The sequence below is a fragment of the Salmo salar genome, chromosome ssa23, assembly GCF_905237065.1.
Source record: "Salmo salar chromosome ssa23, Ssal_v3.1, whole genome shotgun sequence".
Taxonomy (NCBI): Eukaryota; Metazoa; Chordata; class Actinopteri; order Salmoniformes; family Salmonidae; genus Salmo; species Salmo salar.
The window spans coordinates 29,341,813-29,363,043 of NC_059464.1; the positions used below are offsets into that span (position 1 = coordinate 29,341,813).

Here is a 21,231-nt window from a genome sequence, read left to right on the forward strand (position 1 = left end):
CATGTAGTCATCATTAAGACATGATTAGGAGTGAGAAGATGTTATTACGGGGGTTCTAGGCTCTCCTCCCAGGCTGACTGCTACAGTCTACTGAGGTTAGTTCTGCACAAAGCTAGGACCCCCTGGCATGGCACACATCCTTTATTCATGCAGGGTGCAAAAGTGTGTGTCTAATGCACGTCTGGGCTTAGCTCATACTGTGACCATGGACTGCAGAGTCCAGACAACATCCTCGCTCTCTCTCTCTCCACTCTGTCTTTATCTACATCTTGCACATCATATAAAACATAATGAAATGCTTCAATATACTGGATCCCTTTCAGTCTGTTTATTGTTCTCCTAGTTGGGGATACACCCTTGTCACATACCTCACTGCACATCACAGAAGCACCAGTCTATTCTGGGAGAAAATAGTATATATATTTATTTTTTCTTAGATATCTTATTCTAAACTCAAGCCTGGGAGTTGAAATAAACTGAAGTTATGCACGTTTGCACATTATGCTGAGGATATCTTTCCTAGTTTTGCAAGCTGCATGCCTTCTTGCTAAACATGACATTTTTTCCTTTCAACGATGAGGTTTGTGGGCGTCTGCTCTGATGTGACAGTGCACTGCTGTTGTTCTGTAGCTCGCAGTCAAGTGCGCGCTTATTGGCTGGCTGTGAGGTGAAAGGTTGTTGCTGTCGTCAAATCCTCTCTGAGGACTGGACTCTGGAGGCAGAGCAGGACATATTTGGAAAAGGTACTGATGAGAGGAAATGGGCAGCAGTCGCAGGCAGGGCTAGCAGACGGTGCAATGGCAGGATGCTGATTTGCCACAGCAGGTTTTATCTTTGGAACCTCCCAGAGCCTATACATACCTAGCCCAAAGCTATAGCCTACGTTATGACGACAACCATTTTTTCGACTGACGACGACCATTGCGTGCGGCAGACAAGACAGCAAAACGTCTGGATGAATGTACACCTAGTTTAATCATAGAAATAGCATGTAAATAGAGCCTTTGGTGCATTTGGACGAACCTTGGATGCGCGCCGATTAGTAATTTACCGGTGTTACAGCTTCAGAATTTTGCCCGGAAAGACGCGTCTCTTACCTCATTTGCAAGGATATGTCGGCTCAGTCCCATCATCAATAACCAATGTGGGATAGTCTACGGGGAAGAATAATTTTGAAACCACATTTTGGCCTGTGTTGAATTGATTCATTATATTCAGCAGACGATAGGCATAAACAATGGCGGGCCCAGAGCAGTCCAAGCAGCAGCAGGTAGAGGAGAAAGCTGAGCACATAGACGACGCTGAGCTCGCTCTTCAAGGTATCAACATGCTTCTCAACAACGGATTCAGGGAGAGCGACGAGCTTTTCAGAAAATACAGGTGAGATACTTTTCCTGCTCTTCATAATTTCATAAAATGTAGCCTATAGTAACATTTGATCATCAGATCTCATTGCCCACAGCAGGCCTATTAGGCCAGACTTTCCCAAACTCGCCCCCCCTTTTGGTTTTGGTTTTTGCCCTAGCGCAACAACGCTCATTCAAATAACCACTCATCATCAAGCTTTGGTTATTTGAATCAGCTGAGTAGTCCTAGGGGAAAAAAACAAAACTTGTTTGGGAAACCCTGTATTAGGCTAAATAATTATTTGAATTGCACAGGTGATTCATTTAAAGGGTGTGCCTTTGTGTGCTCAAACATCAGATGAACTGTACCAACCTGTTTTCAAGGCCCTGTTCAAGTACTTGTAATAACCCTCCCAACTTGAGGTGATCACTGATCCTACAGTACGTAGGTATAGGTGCATCATATTTCTTTACCTATGCAATCATGACAGATAGCTCTGCATGATCACCTTGAGGCATTATTAAGGATTTGCATGGTAGTTTCTACAAATGTAACCCCCGGCAAATTGAAGGTTGGACAGAAATATTGATAAAACATCAGCTCTCAGCATATTTCCTTAGAGACGGTATCCATCAGAGCCTTACAGGCGATTTATATTCTAGGCCTATACAAGGCTTTGGTACCATTACAGCATTATAGTCTCAGTGGCCATCAGTAATTCTCCAAACACACTGTCCAAGTCCAACACAAAGGCCATTATTGTTCTCTTTGGCAGAACTCACTGGTGCCAAACAGGGTATGACCATGGTTAAGCATAATTGTCCTTTAAATTATGTTTGCACCTGTGGCTATGATTATGTATTATTTGCTTAACCCGCTATTTCCTCTTAAATCTGCAGATGAATGCTACTGAGTTGGTTTAACATAATGAAAATCTACATTTGGGTCTAAATGTAAATCTATCCTTGTCTCTTGAAACTATCCCCATTCATAGCCTAACCCCAAAACAGGAAATTAAATAGTAGTCTCTGCACTCCAGCCTGGCCCTGACATTCCATACAACAGTTGAATGGGTAATGGTGACAGAGAAATGGAAGGGTAGTACACTGCACTCACTGCAATCCAGCTCTGTTTGTGTCAACGGGAGAAACTGCCACTTACTGTGCTAGTTTTAGCTTTCTGGTTAATCAAGCCTTTCTCCCGCCATGAGTCGCTGATGATGCTGAGACACAGGAACGGACTGAATGTCCCTCTGTAAAGCACTATGTGTGAAACAGATCTGGTTCTTATTAGTGGCGAAGATGTGCATGGTTATTGTTATAACATTTTCAGTAATGATTATTGATAATCAATTATGATATTGTTACCTTCAGTTAGTTATCATTAGTAGAGGTCGACCGATTAATCGGAATGGCCGATTTAATTAAGGCCGATTTCAAGTTTTCATAACAATCGGAAATCGGTATTTTTGGACACCGATTTGGCCGTTTTAATTGTTTTATTTTTTATTTTTTAACACCTTTATTTAACTAGGCAAGTCAGTTAAGAACACATTCTTATTTTTAATGACGGCCTAGGAATGGTGGGTTAACTGCCTTGTTCAGGGGCAGAACGACAGGTTTTTACCTTGTCAGCTCGGGGATTCAATCTTGCAATCTTACGGTTAACTAGTCCAACGCTCTAACCACCTGCTTTACATTGCACTCCATGAGGAGCCTGCCTGTTACGCGAATGCAGTAAGAAGCCAAGGTAAGTTGCTAGCTAGCATTAAACTTATCTTATAAAAAACAATCAATCAATCATAATCACTAGTTAACTACACATGGTTGATGATATTACTAGTTTATCTAGCCTGTCCTGCGTTGCATATAATCGATGCGGTGTGCATTCGCGAAAAGGACTGTCGTTGCTCCAACGTGTACCTAACCATAAACATCAATGTCTTTCTTAAAATCAATACACAATTATATCTTTTTAAACCTGCATATTTAGTTAATATTGCCTGCTAACATGAATTTCTTTTAACTAGGGAAAATGTGTCACTTCTCTTGCAAACAGAGTCAGGGTATATGCAGCAGTTTGGGCCGCCTGGCTCGTTTCGAACTGTGTGAAGACTATTTCTTCCTAACAAAGACAGCCAACTTCGCCAAACGGGGGATGATTTAACAAAAGCACATTTGCGAAAAAAAGCACTATCGTTGCACGACTGAACCTAACCATAAACATCAATGCCTTTCTTAAAATCAATACACAGAAGTATATATTTTTAAACCTGCATATTTAGCTAAAAGAAATCCAGGTTAGCAGGCAATATTAACCAGGTTAAATTGTGTCACTTCTCTTGCGTTCATTGCACGCAGAGTCAGGGTATATGCAACAGTTTGGGCCACCTGGCTCGTTGCGAACTAATTTGTCCGAATTTTACGTAATTATGACATAACATTGAAGGTTGTGCAATGTAACAGGAATATTTAGACTTAGGGATGCCACCCGTTAGATAAAATACGTAACGGTTCGGTATTTCACTGAAAGAATAAATGTTTTTTTTTCGAGATGATAGTTTCCGGATTCGACCATATTAATGACCTAAGGCTCGTATTTCTGTGTATTTATTATATTATAATTAAGTCTATGATTTGATATTTGATAGAGCAGTCTGACTGAACGGTGGTAGGCACCAGCAGGCTCGTAAGCATTCATTCAAACAGCACCTTTGTGCGTTTTGCCAGCAGCTCTTCGCAATGCTTTAAGCATTGCGCTGTTTATGACTTCAAGCCTATCAACTCCCGAGATTAGGCTGGTGTAACCGATGTGAAATGGCTAGCTAGTTAGCGGGGTGCGCGCTAATAGCGTTTCAAACGTCACTCGCTCTGAGACTTGGAGTAGTTGTTCCCCTTGCATGGGTAACGCTGCTTCGAGGGTGGCTGTTGTCGATGTGTTCCTGGTTCGAGCCCAGGTAGGAGCGAGGAGAGGGACGGAAGCTATACTGTTACACTGGCAATACTAAAGTGCCTATAAGAACATCCAATAGTCAAAGGTATATGAAATACAAATCGTATAGAGAGAAATAGTCCTATAATTCCTATAACTTCAACCTAAAACTTCTTACCTGCGAATATTGAAGACTCATGTTAAAAGGAACCACCAGCTTTCATATGTTCTCATGTTCTGAGCAAGGAACTTAAACGTTAGCTTTCTTACATGGCACATATTGCACTTTTACTTTCTTCTCTAACACTTTGTTTTTGCATTATTTAAACCAAATTGAACATGTTTCATTATTTATTTGAGGCTAAATAGATTTTATTGATATATTATATTAAGTTAAAATAATTGTTCATTCAGTATTGTTGTAACTGTCATTATTAAAAAAAAAAAAAAGCGGCCTTTTGGGCCACCAAATAATCGGTATCGGCGTTGAAAAACCATAATCGGTCGACCTCTAATCATTAGTAACATAACCTTTACCTAGTCGATACTCAAGTGTCACTGGTTATCTTTTCTCTGCTTTCTTGAATTATGTTCGGTATGAGGCAGAAGTAAGTGTCTCTCAGGCTGCGTTTACACAGGCAGCCAAATTCAGATTTTTTTCCCCCACTAATTGGTCAACAGATCTTTTCACATCAGATCATTTTCAGAATTGGGCTGCCTGTCTAAATGCAGCTTCTGTGTCTATCGCTCCCTTCCATAGCAGCATCCACCCATAGCACGCACTCCAGCATGTATATTTCACTGGTAACCCCAAAGCCAATGTCACGACTTCCGCCGAAGTCGGCTCCTCTCCTTGTTCGGGCGGCGTTCGGCGGTCAACGTCACCGGCTTTCTAGCCATCGCCGCTCCACCTTTTCATTGTTCCATTTGTTTTGTCTTGTTCCCTGCTCACCTGGTTTACATTCCCTAATCACACTGCATGTATTTATTCCTCTGTCCCCCCCATGTCTTTGTGTGGAATTGTGTTACGTGTTTAGTGTGATGCGCTAGACTGGGTTTCCCCCGGTTATCGTATTTTGACCTGTTGTATGTATTTGTCATACATTTGTATATTTGTGAGTGTTTTCACACTTGCTTACTTTTACCTGTGGCTGGAGGTTTTTGGACGCAGTTGCGTCTGTTTTTTATGCCTCTGCCAAATAAAGTGCTCCTGATCACAACTCACTGCTCTCCTGCACCTGACTTCGTACCAGTAGCGCACAACCTTGACAGCCAATTCCTCCTTCGACCGCCTTTCCTTCCAGTTCTCTGCTGCCAATGACTGGAACAAACTGCAAAAATCACTGAAGCTGGAGACTCATATCTCCCTCACTAGCTTTAAGCACCAGCTGTCAGAGCAGCTCACAGATCACTGCACCTGTACATAGCCCATCTGTAAATAGCCCATCCAACTACCTCATCCCCATACTGTTATCTATTTTATTTATTTTGCTCCTTTGCACCCGAGTATCTCTACTTGTACACTCATCTTCTGCACATTTATCACTCCAGTGTTTAATTGCTATATTGTAATTATTTCGCCACTATGGCCTATTTATTGCCTTACCTCCGTTATCCTACCTCATTTGCACACACTGTATATAGACTTTTTCTATTGTATTATTGACTGTATGTTTGTTTATTCCATGTGTAACTCTGTGTTGTTGTTTGTGTTGCACTGCTTTGCTTTGTCTTGGCCAGGTCGCAGTTGTAAATTAGAACTTGTTCTCAACTAGCCTACCTGGTTAAATAAAGGTGAAATAAAATAAACAACAAAATAAAAATTAACTCTTATGTTGTCCTTTGTCTTCAGGACTCACAGTCCACTGATGAGCTTTGGGGCCAGTTTTGTCAGCTTCCTGGTGAGTTTCCTCAGACTGCATCTTGACTGCAGGACAGGTGTTTTGTCATGACCCCTTGGTTGCCATAACCTCTAGTTTACTTCCCTGGTGGTGGTTCACGTCCTACCTCTACTGACATTCTCTCTCATGACATCACTACAAGCATGCAAGCTACGAGAGACAGGGCAAATGTAATCACTCATCCTAACAATGTTAGTGTGCAACGTTACACCATCATAAACCATACAATGCACTGCGTAAGTTAGGTGAGGTGTCAGGACTTGACGTGACCCAATTTGTGTAATGGATTACATCATCGTGACCACTATTGTCCATTTCCCCTCATTTATACATTACCATAATGGATGCATCTTCAGCTCATCAAAAGCATTTTGCTGTGGATACTCTCGCTATCTCTCTGCTGCAGTGATGTGTTTGTCTCCCGGAGGGGGGAGACAGAGATTTTCTGCAGCATGGTCACGAAACAGACCCCGTCACTGCCCCTCATGTCAGAGTTGGAGCACCATGAAGCGAGAGAGAATGTCATCCTCCTCTGCCCTCTCATGCAATAAAAAACGCTTGGAAGGATAGTGTGTGGGGATGGGTCAATGACAACAAAAACAGGCCACTGATGCATGGAGGGCCTCACAGTGAAAAAGCATTCAATTCATCTGAAATTAAAACCACATATTTATATAAGGATGAGGGCATACATTGCATGTCTTTGACTGACAGTTTGATAAAAGGCAACTGAACAAAGAGATTCTTGACCAAGCCAGAGTGTGGCTCTCACACGTAACACACAGATACACACAATAGGTTCTGGTTGTCACTGTGTTTCTCCGTGTGCTCTGGCCTAGAAAGAGCTCTTTGTCCTGAGCCTGCTTTGTGATACCATTGCGTAACCCCTGTGTTATAACCCTCCTTCAATCCGATTACCGCACATTTGTTCACAATACACCCCAATGAAATCAAAATAGAAATTGGGTACTTATTTCTTTAATTACTTGCATGAGTGTTTTCTCTGTGCCAGCATTAGCTGAAAAGCTCCAATGTGTTTGTTGTTGTTGTTGTGTGTGATGTTGCAGAATGCCATGATGACCTTTGAGGAGGAGAAGATGCAGACGGCGTGTGACGACCTGAGGACCACGGAGAAGCTGTGTGAGAGTGACAACGTTGGGGTCATAGAGACAATCAGGAACAAGATCAAGAAGAGTGTGAGTGGGTGACTGATTACAGACAGGCAGAGAGGTTTTGTTTACATGGAGCATTTATGTTTAGGATATCTCAACATTCCACTGGACACACACTGGTTGAATCAACGCTGTTTCCACGTTATTTCAAGGAAATGACATTGAACTGTTATGGAATAGACATTGGGACGTGCCCAGTGGGATTGGTCATGTAACACGCGTAATTCTGTCTTGATTTCTGCTGGTTATACACCATCACATTGTTTCCAGCTGTATCAGTATCAACAATCAAAGTCAAGATCTTCTATATTGAGCTTAATGATATTGGCAACTATGAGATCATGTCAATCCCACACTCAATGTAATTAGTAAATCTCTGAAATAGAACGAAGGAATAGAATGGAGACCTGTTTATGATCAACACAGGGGGCTTCTTCATTATGTAGCTGGACTGGATGATGGTTTAGCTGAGTGTTGATCAGAGAATGACCAGACTGCTGTGTGTTTCTGTCTGTCAGTTGGAGTCCCAGAGGTCAGGGGTCGTGGTTGTGGACCGCCTGCAGCGACAGATCATTGTGGCCGACTGCCAGGTCTACCTCGCTGTGCTCTCCTTCATCAAACAGGAGCTCTCATGTAATGTATCATTTGTTGAATCCACAATCATTCAATTACTGATGTACTGTAGCTGGCTTGATGGCAATGCAGTATGTATTGTTTTCATACATTTTCTATTCAATTATATGTAATATGATTATTTCCAGTCTACTAATTTTGGGAAACATCTGCAAGTAAAATAGGAATCATGAGAGTTAACTGGATTTGACTGGACTGACTCTTACAGTATCTTCTCCTCAACAGCGTACATAAAAGGAGGCTGGATACTCCGTAAAGCCTGGAAGATGTACAATAAGTGCCACAGTGACATCAGTCAGCTGCAGGAGACCTGTGTGAGGCGCTGTTCCTCCCATGAGGAGGACCTGTCCTCAGACCAGGCCAACCACAACACCCCAGTGGAGGGTGCTGTGACTGCAGAGGCCCTGGACCGACTCAAGGGCTCCGTCAGCTTCGGCTACGGCCTCTTCCATCTCTGCATCTCCATGGTACCACCACACCTGCTCAAGATCATCAACCTGCTGGGTTTCCCGGGCGATCGTCTCCAGGGTCTGTCCTCCCTCATGTATGCCAGTGAGAGTAAGGACATGAAGGCCCCGCTAGCTACGTGAGTAGGAGTATTAAATCACTTCTTAGAGGGCTGAAGTGCAAGGAAAGACAGAGAGAGAGAGAGAGATAGACTTAGGGTTTGATTCAATCCGTAGCGCTGAAGATCTGCGTTGTAGTGCGATTGACATTTAAAGGCAACATTCCCAAATCAAATCAAACTTTATTTGTCACATGCGCCGAATACAACGAGTGTAGACCTTACTGTGAAATGCTTACTTACAAGCCCTTAACCAACAGTGCAGTTCAAGAAGAGTTTAGAAAATATTGACCTAATAAACTAAAGTAATAAATAATAAAAAGTAACATAACAATAATGAGGCTATATACAGGGGGTATCGGTACCGAGTCAGTGTGCAGGGCTACAGGTTAGTTGAGATAATTTGCACATAGGGGTGGGGGTAGGTAGGGGTGAAGTGACTATGCATAGATAATAAACAGCGAGTAGCAGCATTGTACAAAACATGGAGGGGGGGTCAATGTAAATAGTCCGGTTGATTAATTGTTCAGGAGTCTTATGGCTTGGGGGTAGAAGCTGTTAAGGAGCCTTTTGGTCCTAGACTTGGCGCTCCGGTACCGCTTGCCGTGCGTCTATGACTTGGGTGAATGGAGTCTCTGACAATTTTTTGGGCTTTCCTCTGACACCGCCTATTATATAGGTTTTTGAGGATCTGGGGACCCATGCCACATCTTTTCAGTCTCCTGAGGGGGAAAAAGTTTTGTCGTGCCCTCTTCACGACTGTCTTGGTGTGTTTGGACCATGATAGTTCGTTGGTGATGTGGACACCAAGGAACTTGAAACTCTCGACTCGCTCCACTACAGCCCTGTTGATGTTGATGGTGGCCTATTCGGCCCAACTTTTCCTGTAGTCCACGATCAGCTCCTTTGTCTTGCTCACATTGAAGGAGAGGTTGTTGTTCTGGCACCACACAGCCAGGTTTCTGACCTCCTCCCTATAGGTTGTCTCATTGTTGTCAGTAATCAGTGTCGTCAGAAAACTTAATGATGGTGTTGGAGTCATATTTGGCCACACAGTCATGGGTGAACAGGGAGTACAGGAGGGGACTGAGCACACACCCCTGGGGGGCCCCTGTGTTGTTATCCCGTGTGGCTCAGTTGGTAGAGCCTGGTGTTTGCAACGCCAGGGTTGTGGGTTCGATTCCCACGGGGGACCAGTATGGGGGGAAAAAATGTATGAAATGTATGTATTCACTACTGTAAGTCGCTCTGGATAAGAGCGTCTGCTAAATGACTAAAATGTAAATGTAAATGTATCAGCACGGCAGACATGTTGTTGCCTACCCTTACCACCTGGGGACGGCCAGTCAGGAAGACAAGGATCCAGTTGCAGAGGGAGGTGTTTAGTCCCAGGGTCCTTAGCTTAGTGATGAGCTTCTTTTGTCCAGGTGGGAAAGGGCAGTGTGGAGTGCGATTTGAGATTGCGTCATCTGTGGATCTGTTGGGGCGGTAAACAAATTGGAGTGGGTCTAGGGTATCCAGGATGATACTGTTGATGTGAGCCATGACCAGCCTTTCAAAGCACTTCATGGCTACCGACGTGACTGCTACGGGGCGGTAATCATTTATGCAGATTACATTCGCTTCCTTGGGCAAAGGGACTATAGTGGTTTGCTTGAAACATGTAGGTATTACAGACTCGTCAGGAAGAGGTTGAGAATGTCAGTGAAGACACTTGCCAGTTGGTCCGCCCATGCGTTGAGTACACATCCTGGTAATCCGTCTGGCCCTGCGGCTTTGTGAATGTTGACCTGTTTAAAGGTCTTGCTCACATCGGCTACCGAAAGCGTTATCACACAGTCATCCAGAACAGCTGGTACTCTCATTTATGCTTCAGCTCAATTGGAAATTACCTTTACATTTCAATCGCGTTATAACGCTGAACTGAAGTGCTACGGATTGAATCGAGCCCGTACTCATAACTGAAGGGAAGGACTTTCAACTAATGAGAGAAGGAAAGGGATTATGTTCTGTTAGGTTTTAAATGAACCTAGTAAAGCTCACAGACGATTAGTGAAGTTTAAACCAAGTTTAATCACCCAGCTGCATAAGACAAAAGACATATTCACACAAGCACTGATATTTAACCCTTTCTCCTATGCTGAGTCTCCTCCGACACATCTGAACAGCCAATACACCTCTGTTGCTAACCAGAAGATTAGTGATATATGTTCTTCCTCACTTTATCTGACCTGACTTCGGCCCCAAATTGCTCACTCCTCCCCAACTCACAGCTGTCATGTTGACTCATACCAGACTGTGTCTCTTCTCCTCCCATAGGATCCCTAATGTCTGACAATAACATATCCTGGTAGAATGTAAACATCATACATTCCCTTCTCTGCATCGGTGCCATGAATAATGATATTTCATATTTTCAGGTTTAAAAGTCAGTTCCCAACAGTTCATAATGTTCAAGGCACTGTCAGTTCTTTTTACTGCTTGAATGAGCTGCTATACATAGATATGATGTCATAGTTTGATAGAAAAGCAGAGCACAGGTCTTGATGTTGATTTGATTGGTGGTGACGTGTTGTGTTATTCTGCATGATCAGCTTCTGCTGACGTGTTCCAGCTCATCTCTTTCTCAGCTCGTGGCACAGTGCTTGTTCCTGTTGTCTCATACATGGCCATCTGTTCTGTAATATCTCCTAAGTATCATAATGGCATATTATAATCATAGGGTATTTATTCATTGTATAATACATGAAACCAGGGACAGGTGTTTGTTGTAAAATATGTCAAATGGGAATATTTGAAGTCATAGAGAATTGAGGACACATTGAGTACAATTGCATGCTGTCAGTGGCAGTTGAATGGGGAATACTCATGACGTGAGAAGTAGGTATACCTAAGAATAGCGATAATCAGGTGCATGCTTATTAGAATGGCTAGTGGTGGAAAAAGGCCCTGAGACAGAAACTACCATTTGCTATTTATGAAAGTGAGATGGTGTTTTACCAAATTACTGCAGTGGGGTACAATTTTGTTCTATATGCCATCTTCACAAAGCTTTTCTTTGTCAAGAAAGTCAATCTTTCATATTAACTATCTAGGAAACTTGAATGTACAGTAATCGATATATAATAAAAACATCTTGAATTGTCTCACAAATAAACCCGATTGCTTCCTCTCTCTGCCCAGATTGGCCCTCCTGTGGTACCACACAGTAGTGCTGCCTTTCTTTGCTCTGGATGGTTCTGACACTCAGGCAGGCCTGGAGGAGGCCAAGGCCATTCTCCAGAGGAAGGCTGTGGTCTACCCCAATTCCTCCCTCTTCATGTTCTTTAAAGGACGGGTTCAGAGGTTAGAGGTGAGCATGATGGGGTCATCTGACTGTGAAATAACAGTCTGTTGCCGCTTAGCGTTGTACAATACAGTATGTTGTTGTAGCTCTTAGTAGCTTAGGGTTCTATAAAATCCATTCGATTTTTTGCCTAATTACATTTAGTTTTTTCCAAAATTTGTTTTTCTCCGTTTTGTTTTTCCGGGTTTCCATTTTCCCCTGGTTTTCACTCTCAAAATCACACTTTTTTTAATAGAAAAACAGCTACATTTGATATTCTAAGTCCACAACAATGCTTAAACCACATCAGGAGACTACTTTTGAGGTCTTGAAATGTATTTTTAATTTATTTACATTTTTAGATAGTTGCCTCTTTAATTCCAGCACTCACCTTGCAAGAGGCTGTTGTTTGGTAGAGTGATGGTAGAGTTTGCAAAACAAGTACCCACTGGATTTATACAGATAATCATGATATAATTCTGACAGGTAATTCTGACAGGTACTTTGTAGATTTCAGGAAAGCCTTTCCATCTACCAAAACACTCGCTAACGGCTGCACAAAGTGGCGCGCACCACACATACACAGACGGGGAATTATTTTTGTCTATTTAGAAAGTTGCATGCTGTTTGTGTTATGATAAACAACGTTCAATACATTTAGTTGATTCCCTACGAAGTTCAATGCATGTCTGGATTGTCTGGATTCCGTGATTCCATCCACATTCTCCTTGTTGCGGATTTTATAGAACCCTAGTAGCTCGTAATTGTGTAAAGTGATTCTCTCTCTATCCCATCTATCTCCAGTGCCAAATTAACAGTGCTCTGGTGTCCTTCCATGATGCACTAGAGCTGGCATCAGACCAAAGAGAGATCCAGCACGTGTGTCTCTATGAAATCGGTATGTTTCCCTGACATTCATGCCAACTTTCAAATGAGCACCCACACATGCAGACACTCATCATGTACATTCAGTTTACAGTTGCTGAGAGCCAAATCCTTCTGTTGTACCCATTTGTCTTGACTTCAGGCTGGTGCAGTATGATCGAGATGAACTTTGAGGATGCGTTTAGGTCGTTTGAGAGGCTGAAGAATGAGTCCCGGTGGTCACAGTGTTACTATGCCTACCTGACTGGAGGTGAGAGAGCCACTGCTCCAGAAACGTGTGGACCATTGATTGTCATCGTCATCATCATCTTCTCATGATCTCACACTCTACCCCCCCCCGTAAAGTATGTCAGGGAGCTGCAGGGGACTTAGATGGTGCTAAGGATGTCTTCAAAGATGTCCAGAAACTGTTCAAGAGGAAGAACAACCAGATTGAGCAGTTTGCCCTCAAGCGGGTGGGTCATTTTCATCCAGATGTGTTTACCATGTCTTTATCCACTCTTTGTGAAACGAATAACCATGAACCCTCTCCCTTTCTCTACCATGGCCTCTCTGCCCCCACCCTACTGCAGGCAGAGAGACTGAGGAAGATGCCTCCCACCAGAGAGCTGTGCATTCTGGGGGTCATAGAGGTGCTGTACCTGTGGAAGGCTCTGCCCAACTGCTCCTCCTCCAAACTGCAGCTCATGAATCAGTGTAAGGGCTGGAGCTTTATCAGAGGGGGATCTCCAAGTCAAGGAGTTTCCTTTGACACAATGGGGTGCAAACCACTGTACTAAATGTTGTGAAGTATTTGACCATTTCTGTCTTTGAGACATTGGGCTTTGTTCAGTCTGTATCGCTGAATATCGCTTTCAGATTGAGCGATAGAAATGTAAAGGGGATTTCCGATTGCGCTGACATCCTGAATGCAGTCTCGGCCAACGTGGGAACACTGCCTTTATATTTCAATTGGGCTTTAGCGCTGAACTTCCACAATACGGATTAAATAGAGTCTGTTGTCTCCTCTCTTTTCAGTGTTACAGAGTGTGGATGACACATCGTGCAGAGGTCTGAAAAACCTCCTTCTCGGTTCCATCCACAAATGTCATGGAAATAATAAAGATGCCATCCAGGTAATTTGTTCCCGAGCACAATATTGTACTGTGATTACATTATCTTATGCCAGTACAATCAATTATGTAACTCACTATGTATTTGTGTTCAATTATGTCATTCGATTTTCCTTTGGTCTTTCTCCTCCCATCTAGTCGTTCCAGCTGGCTGCCAGAGATGAGTTTGGTCGACAAACCAACTCTTATGTGCAGCCATACTCCTGCTATGAGCTTGGATGTGTCCTGCTTGCCCAGCCAGAGGTGAGAATATCTCAACTCAGACAATCTGTGCGTGTATGTGTATGTGGGTGTCTGTGTCCAAAATTGTATTAAAGTATTTATCTCGATGGACTAATGAGATGTTTTTTTGCATTGTGTTTCTATCCAGACGGTGGGAAAAGGGAGAGCATTTCTGCTTCAGGCAAAGGTACAGTTATCAGATGACATGTATATAAATGGTTAGGGTTTTTCCGCTTGGGTTTGAAATGACAACGTAACACTGTCCATTCTGATTGTGAAGTCATCATGTGTTCTGTGCTCTGCCTCTCAGGAGGATTATGCAGGCTATGACTTTGAGAACAGGCTTCACGTGCGCATCCACTCAGCCATGGCCTCGCTGAAGGAAGTGGTACCCCAATGACCCCGCCCACCACTGGAGGAATAATGATGAGGCAACGACTCCGTCTCCAGCTGTGAACTTGATGATATGGGAAGCATGGCTTTTACTATTCAAAACCACAGTATGACACTCATCAGACAAAATTGTTTTTTCACCCTTTTTTTGATTGATGTTTTACACATCCAAATACAATAAACCAACAATTTCATAGTCAATACCATTTTCTTCTTAATCTAGTGGAGGGTTTTAGCCCTGAAAACCTTCCTTCCATTCTTTGGACCATACATAATGGTACATAGGATACAGGTAACTTCTTGAAGAGGCACACCTTATTCTCATTGTCAGGTTTTCTTGACCACATGTAGTAACAGTACAGTTAAACAGTAAGTAACCCTGTCTTTTGTGTTCTTGTCATGTTCTTGGGAAGACATGTACAAGAGATGTTCGATTACAACCCATAATCAAGTGGTCAAATGGTTATTTGCCGATTGTTTGTCTTTGTGTTTGCCTCATGTGACAAGGCAAGACGAAGGTTCTTGATTGTATTAGTTGTCGCTGCTGTAGTACCCTCTTATTGACCAATATCCATACAATTATCGCCTCTGGTTTTTCAGAAATGTGTCCTAGATTAAATGGCCCTACTTTGCTTGTCTTGATGCCAACAAACATAGATCATTTTTCTGCAATGAGAAAGTATTAGTGAAGTTTTATGGTGACAACAACCCCCTAAATGATGGGACAAGAACTTAGTGGCCTGCTACCTTGTAGTATTGTATTACGCAGCGTGCCATACAGAGTGTACTATACCATGCAGTGAAAACTTGTAATATTAGTGTCAGGTACCTTGAATTCTGAATAGTATGAAATTGCTTTTACATTCTGACATTCACATATTAGCTTACAAATAACATGCACTTCTAAAATGTTTTGTGACATTTTTGCACAATGCAATATCCAGACAATGTTATAGAGTATTTATTTTAGTTTACAAGCAGTGGGCATTGATCTGCACACTATGCATGCAATGGCAGGGGTATTATTAGTGACCCAAGGACCTAAAATATCCTTTTCTACAGATGTGTACTATGAATTTTTCCTGAGATACTTTGGATGACAACAGAACACATTTATATTAATATTTACTCTGGTTTTTAACAAAATCCAACAAGGTCCTTATTAACTACAGGCATTGTAATAATCATGGTAGGTTTTAGGTTACTGTACAAACTGGACATTAAAGCTTCATATTCTGTCATTTTAGTTTGATCAGGCTTTTTTATCAGGCCACACTGATGATGAGTGAAACATTCAAGACAGTCACAAACTAAATTGAAAGTGCAGGGTATTGTATCACTGTTTTTATAATCACTCTGAGGTATGGTCTCCAAGCAATAAAAAGCAAGCAAGAAGAGTGCTCATTTTACACTGGAAGTTTGATTAGCTGTCACAAACTTAAAAAAAAAAAATTTTGTCCCACTTCAAATGAATAACAAATGCTTAACTACTTGTACAAGCACTACATAGCACAAATCTTTCATTAGCAAATTCATACTACATGAAGGGTGATATAAACGGTCTTTAATTCATACTACATGAAGGGTGATATAAACAGTCTTTAATTCATACTACATGAAGGGTGATATAAACGGTATTTAATTCATACTACATGAAGGGTGATATAAACGGTATTTAATTCATACTACATGAAGGGGGATATAAACGGTATTTAATTCATACTACATGAAGGGTGATATAAATGGGCTTTAATTCATACTACATTAATTTTTAAACATTTTAAATGTACCTTTATTTAGCTAGGCAAGTAAGTTAAGAACAAATTCTTATTTACAATGACGGCCATTGTGCGCCGCCCAATGGGACTCCCCAATCATGTGAAGGGTGATATAAACAGTGATATAAACATCTTGTGCGTGCTAAATTGAGAATAACTCTTTTCCACCCTTCATAAAAAAGGGCATATTCTTATGAATGATTTCTGAAGAATCTATATAGATAGGCCTTAGGGTAAACGTCTTGTGAAAGCTTCAATATGCTGTGTTTCATTTAAAGTGGGACTCTTTTTCATGTTCAAGGATGGGTGTGAACACTTTTTTTTAAATCTACACTGAAGTCAGTCAGTGACCTCCCATCTTCTCCTGTGATTGTGTAAAGGGATGTAAGATTTGGTGTGATGTAAAGGTGTTGACTACTGAGTGTGATGGTATAAAGTAAGTCCACAGCTGTAAGAGCAAAGTATCTTATAATGACATGTAATGATATGAGTTAAATGTCATTTTATGTATACCAACAAATAAAAACGGGACATTTCTGTCTTAGAAATATGCTCTATCCACTTCGTTGTGAGGTTGTAGAGGATGATGTGGTGATTGTTCAATTGTAACAGGGTGGTCCTGTGTGGTGTCTAAAGAGATCTACAAACTGTTCAATAAAGGATTGTCAATTAATCCAGCATTTCAAATGAGCTGTTTCTACACTGAACAAAAATATGAACACAAGATGTAAAGTGTTGGTCCCAGGTTTCATGAGCTGAAATAAAAAATCCCAGATATTTTCTGAGGAGTAATTTTCTGAGGAGTATTTCTGTCTGTAATAAAGCCTTTTTGTGGGTAAAAATGAATTCTGATTTCCTGGGCCTGGCTCTCCAGTGGGTGGGCCTATGCCCTCCCAGACCCACCAATGGCTGCACCCCTGCCTGTCCAGTCATGTGGAATCCATAGATTAGGGCCTAATGAATTTATTTCAACTGACTGATTTCCTTATATGAACTGTAACTCAGTAAAATGTTTGAAATTGTTGCATGTTGCGTTTATATTTTTGTTCAGTATATTGTAATGCCGATAACATCGGTCTTGTGGTTTAATTTATGCCCATATGAAGAAAAGAATACTTTCTTTGATTAGTTGGCACCATATGGAGGAGGCGGGAGGCAAGTTCAGATGCCATGCGTTGTGATCTAAAGCTGACGCATAATAATGCCTTTCCCATGTGGACCACGCCCGTTATTATGACGAACTGCTTATTTCGAAATTCGTTTAACCGTTTTATTGCATTGTTAATTTGACATCATATTGTTTTGCGTTTGTAATACGGGAATTGAAAAGTGGACAGTTTCTTCGCAGAGTAAGTTCATTTACTTTTCAGACAAAAGTTGAAACACAGTCAACCTACATAAAAAAAGTATCTGAAGCTGACGGGTTCTTTATATACGTTAATATAGGCAGATGTATTTGATTGATTTAATTGATATAGTATTTCCCATCAGGAGAATTCTCTCTATGAGGTGATGCTCCATTAAAGCCGAGATGTCCTACAGCTATCCCGCCAAAGTCAACGTGCCTCCGGGCTTGAGGACGCTTTTGGAAGGCCTCAGTCGGGCGGTAGTGAAAAGGCGGCCAGATTACATCTCACAGTTTGCTCAATTGTACTTTGCTGAGCTCTTGCGCTTCAGGACAGGTACACATGTTTGTGGAGAATAGCATTCGTTTTTTTCAACATAGGATGAAATCTGTTTCGAAAACTGAAGTAACATATTTTCTTGCTATGTTGTGGACAGAAAATCCAACTCTTGCTATCAAAGCCCTCGTGAGAGAATTCAATGCAACTAAAGGTAGGCCTAACTAGATAATAGTCCATAATGATACGGCCATGACCAGGTACCAAAACATTTACCTGAAGAGTACTGTAATAAAGACATTAATAAATGTGACTTACAAATCAGGCTTTTTAAGAAATTACAATTTAACACCTGACAAGTCAATCATATTTATTTTAATTTTATAGTGCCTAAGTTACCAAGTCATGGCATTGGAACTGTGATTGCTCCACTGGCAGTTCAGAATGAAAGTGCCACAGCAGTCTCTTCTGGTGGTCCATATGTCCAACCATGTGGAGTTTACCCTCCGGTCGGGATTTTCCCAACCCTTCCCAGTATTTCAGGAGTGGAGGAGCAGGGTGCTGAGCAGCCCTGGATTCACATCCAGGACATTCTGTACACCGTCTCAACATTGCCTGGTCTATCAGACTCCAATGAAGCTTCAGAAGTAACCTCCCTAGCAAGCCAATACCTCAATGACAATGGCCTTCAGAGCCTTCTGCAGACAGTTATCTCTAACATGTCCCCTCACCCCATCTCAGCAGAGCAGACCGATGATGTAGTCGTCTTCCGCAGGAAATCCAGCACCGACTGCATGACGGCTGACGGTGACATCAACTCTGCTGCTTCAGACCGGACCCGGCGAACCGAGTCGGCTCTCTTCGAGAGGGTCCCACTGAGTGAGATCGATCTCATATCCAATGCTGTTCTGATCAGGACACCTTCTGTGCCCTGTGAGTACATGATTGTGGTGCAGTCAGACAACGTCCCGGAGACCATAGTGTTTCAGAGAGACTCATCAGTCGGTAAGAAAATGAGGAATGCTCGAGCAGCAGCTGGTGGTGCTGCCACTGGTGCACCGGGCAACCCCCAGTCTGACTGCACACCCTGTTTGACCCCGCCTACAGCCCCATCGCAAATGGTCAAAGATCAGCCAGCCACCAAATTGGTCACGCCCTTAGTGGTGACTGAGGACCCTCAGCTTTTTGGTGGTGGAAATAGGGCTGTCTTAACCAAACTTGGTTGGAATCCACTTTCACCTGGAGACAATTTTTTCTACAAGCACATGGACATAAGTACAGCATTACCTGATGCAAATGCCTACAACCCCTACATGAATGAATTGATAGTGGATCAAATGAATGGGGTGAACTTTGGTATTTTACCCAAGGTGTCAGATGAGATGACAGGTTTCAATGTTATGGGCCCACCCACCTTCATGCCACCACGTGTTTCAGCAGCAGAAGAAATAAGTGCTTCTAGTTTAGTGTATCCTCCGATTTCAGCTGGACAGGAGGCTAATACACTCTGTTTGGGGCTCCCGACGATTTCCATTGCTCAAGAAAGTGGAGCACTCCCATTGCTTAGCCCACCATCTATCTCAATGCCACAAGCCATTACAGTCCCCAGTGTGATGTGCCCATCCATCTCACAACCAGAGCAAACAAAGACCTCCAAGGCAGAGGAAATAGAGGCCCTCCGATCAATGTACCCTCCTATTGTGCCACCCAGTTTACCAAATCCATCTGTACCAGCTCCACAGGAAACAACAGCCACTCTGCTTCATCCCCCATTTTTGGCCCAGGAGGAAACAAGACCCCCTTCATTGCCCCAGGCCCCAGTTGCCCACATGCACCAGTGCACTGGTCAGAATGCACTAGCATTCCATGTGAATGAGGAGAGCAGAAGAACACCATATATGATTCCATTGGTCTCCCAAAGCATTATGGGAGTGACACAGATGTATGTCCAACCACAACAACCCCAGTTCATTCACAGCTGGTCCAGAGAAGCAGGTAAGTTGAATAGCAGATAGTTGTGAAAGGATAATATAGAATGCTCTTTTTTTATATCATACTGACCCTAATGTATCAATTGTAGTTCATCACTCTTCACGTTGTTATTTCTTTTCTTTAAGTTAAAATTAATATTGTGTGACATTAACCCCCCCTAACAAATCTCCTCTTATTATCATCCCTGTAGATTCACAAAGGCCATGTGACACAGCGCCTACTGCGGCCATGCCAGAGTGCCAGTATGTTAGACCTGAAGCATGTGGTACCAGCTGGAGACTCTGCCACCTGGCACGCCCTGAGTTTATGGCCGGGATGCCAACAGCTGTGGCTCGCCCAGGAGGATCTAGGACTGTGATTGGCCGTGGGCAAGAGCAAGGCTACCTCCCTGACCAGGCCAACTTGCCAATGCACCAGGACTTTGGGCCTCGGTTCAGCTCCCATCACATACGTATGTGTGGTGCCAACTTGTTTCAAACCCTCTGCCCCATGAGTGGTGCCTACATGCCAGTCAAATCCTCAGACCATCCCTGCTGCCAGGCGGCCCCTGATGTGATCCTTCCACACTATGCACTGATCAACAGCCCAACTCACGGTGTTGCCTCTTATCTTTGCCCTACCCCATCATCCATGCAGCCCCAGGGTTTTGCCTATGATTCTGTCCACAGGTGTGGTCCCCACAGTGCAACTGTAAATGCAATGTCATCCACCTTCAATGTGAGGGCCCATGCAGGCGACCGGCAGGGGACAACAGATCACTGCAGAGAGCCCAGTAATATGCCAATGGGTGAAAATCCAAATGAGCAGAATTATTCTGGTATATAAAAACGTTATTTCTCTGTCATTTGTTAGAATGTGTCTTGGAATAAGTGTGACATTTTGTTCAGATTTTCATTTTATCTCTAATTTATTCAGCTCATTCTTGTCTAAATTGCAGGTTAATGACAGCACATCGCCAGGAATGAACAACTTATTTAATTTGTTCCTGAAAACATACTGAACACCTTCAACATTCCGCAATAAACATAGCTATCTTATGAAATATTTTGAGTTGTGATGTCACGATCTACAGTTGCACCCATTGAACTAGTAGAATGAGAAGAACTAGAATTGAATCACCAGAACTAGAATTCAAATATATTTTCTGTAGGCCTATTCATATAAATGCAATTTCATGAGGATGGTCTAAACATTTTGAAATAAACATCAATGTTCCTGGTAAAATAACTGTTAAAATATTAGCTACCTTTACCAAGCTACAGTGTTATGAATTATTGTCGCCAACTGAAAAGGGTTCCCTTGGCAACCCCTTTGGATTTGTTTTACTAAAACAAGGGTAATGAAAGCCTAGCT

General features: G+C 42.4%; 2 protein-coding genes and 1 long non-coding RNA gene across 3 annotated transcripts; all 3 read left to right on the top strand.

The window, feature by feature from the left end:
* Nucleotides 1–655: 655 nt before the first annotated feature.
* On the top strand, nt 656–16,937 carry LOC106584358 (tetratricopeptide repeat protein 39C). The gene is made up of 15 exons (XM_014169576.2): nt 656–743; nt 1,219–1,380; nt 6,131–6,179; nt 7,247–7,375; nt 7,870–7,984; nt 8,210–8,570; nt 11,733–11,901; nt 12,679–12,772; nt 12,902–13,009; nt 13,105–13,214; nt 13,332–13,455; nt 13,777–13,874; nt 14,010–14,114; nt 14,242–14,280; nt 14,404–16,937. Exons 2-15 carry the CDS (start codon nt 1,238–1,240, stop codon nt 14,491–14,493), a joined length of 1,734 nt encoding a protein of 577 aa, XP_014025051.1. The 5' UTR covers nt 656–743; nt 1,219–1,237; the 3' UTR covers nt 14,494–16,937.
* A 525-nt stretch (nt 16,938–17,462) lies between these two features.
* LOC123729871 (uncharacterized) lies at nt 17,463–18,100 on the top strand. Its single transcript, XR_006761558.1, has 3 exons — nt 17,463–17,613; nt 17,756–17,946; nt 18,047–18,100. It is a non-coding gene; the product is annotated as an uncharacterized lncRNA (long non-coding RNA).
* Nucleotides 18,101–18,279: 179 nt separating this feature from the next.
* On the top strand, nt 18,280–20,922 carry LOC106584254 (uncharacterized). The gene is made up of 3 exons (XM_014169302.2): nt 18,280–19,881; nt 20,069–20,695; nt 20,816–20,922. The coding sequence occupies exons 1-3, from the start codon at nt 18,606–18,608 to the stop codon at nt 20,818–20,820; spliced, it is 1,908 nt and encodes a 635-aa protein (XP_014024777.2). The 5' UTR covers nt 18,280–18,605; the 3' UTR covers nt 20,821–20,922.
* The last annotated feature ends 309 nt before the right edge of the window (nt 20,923–21,231 follow it).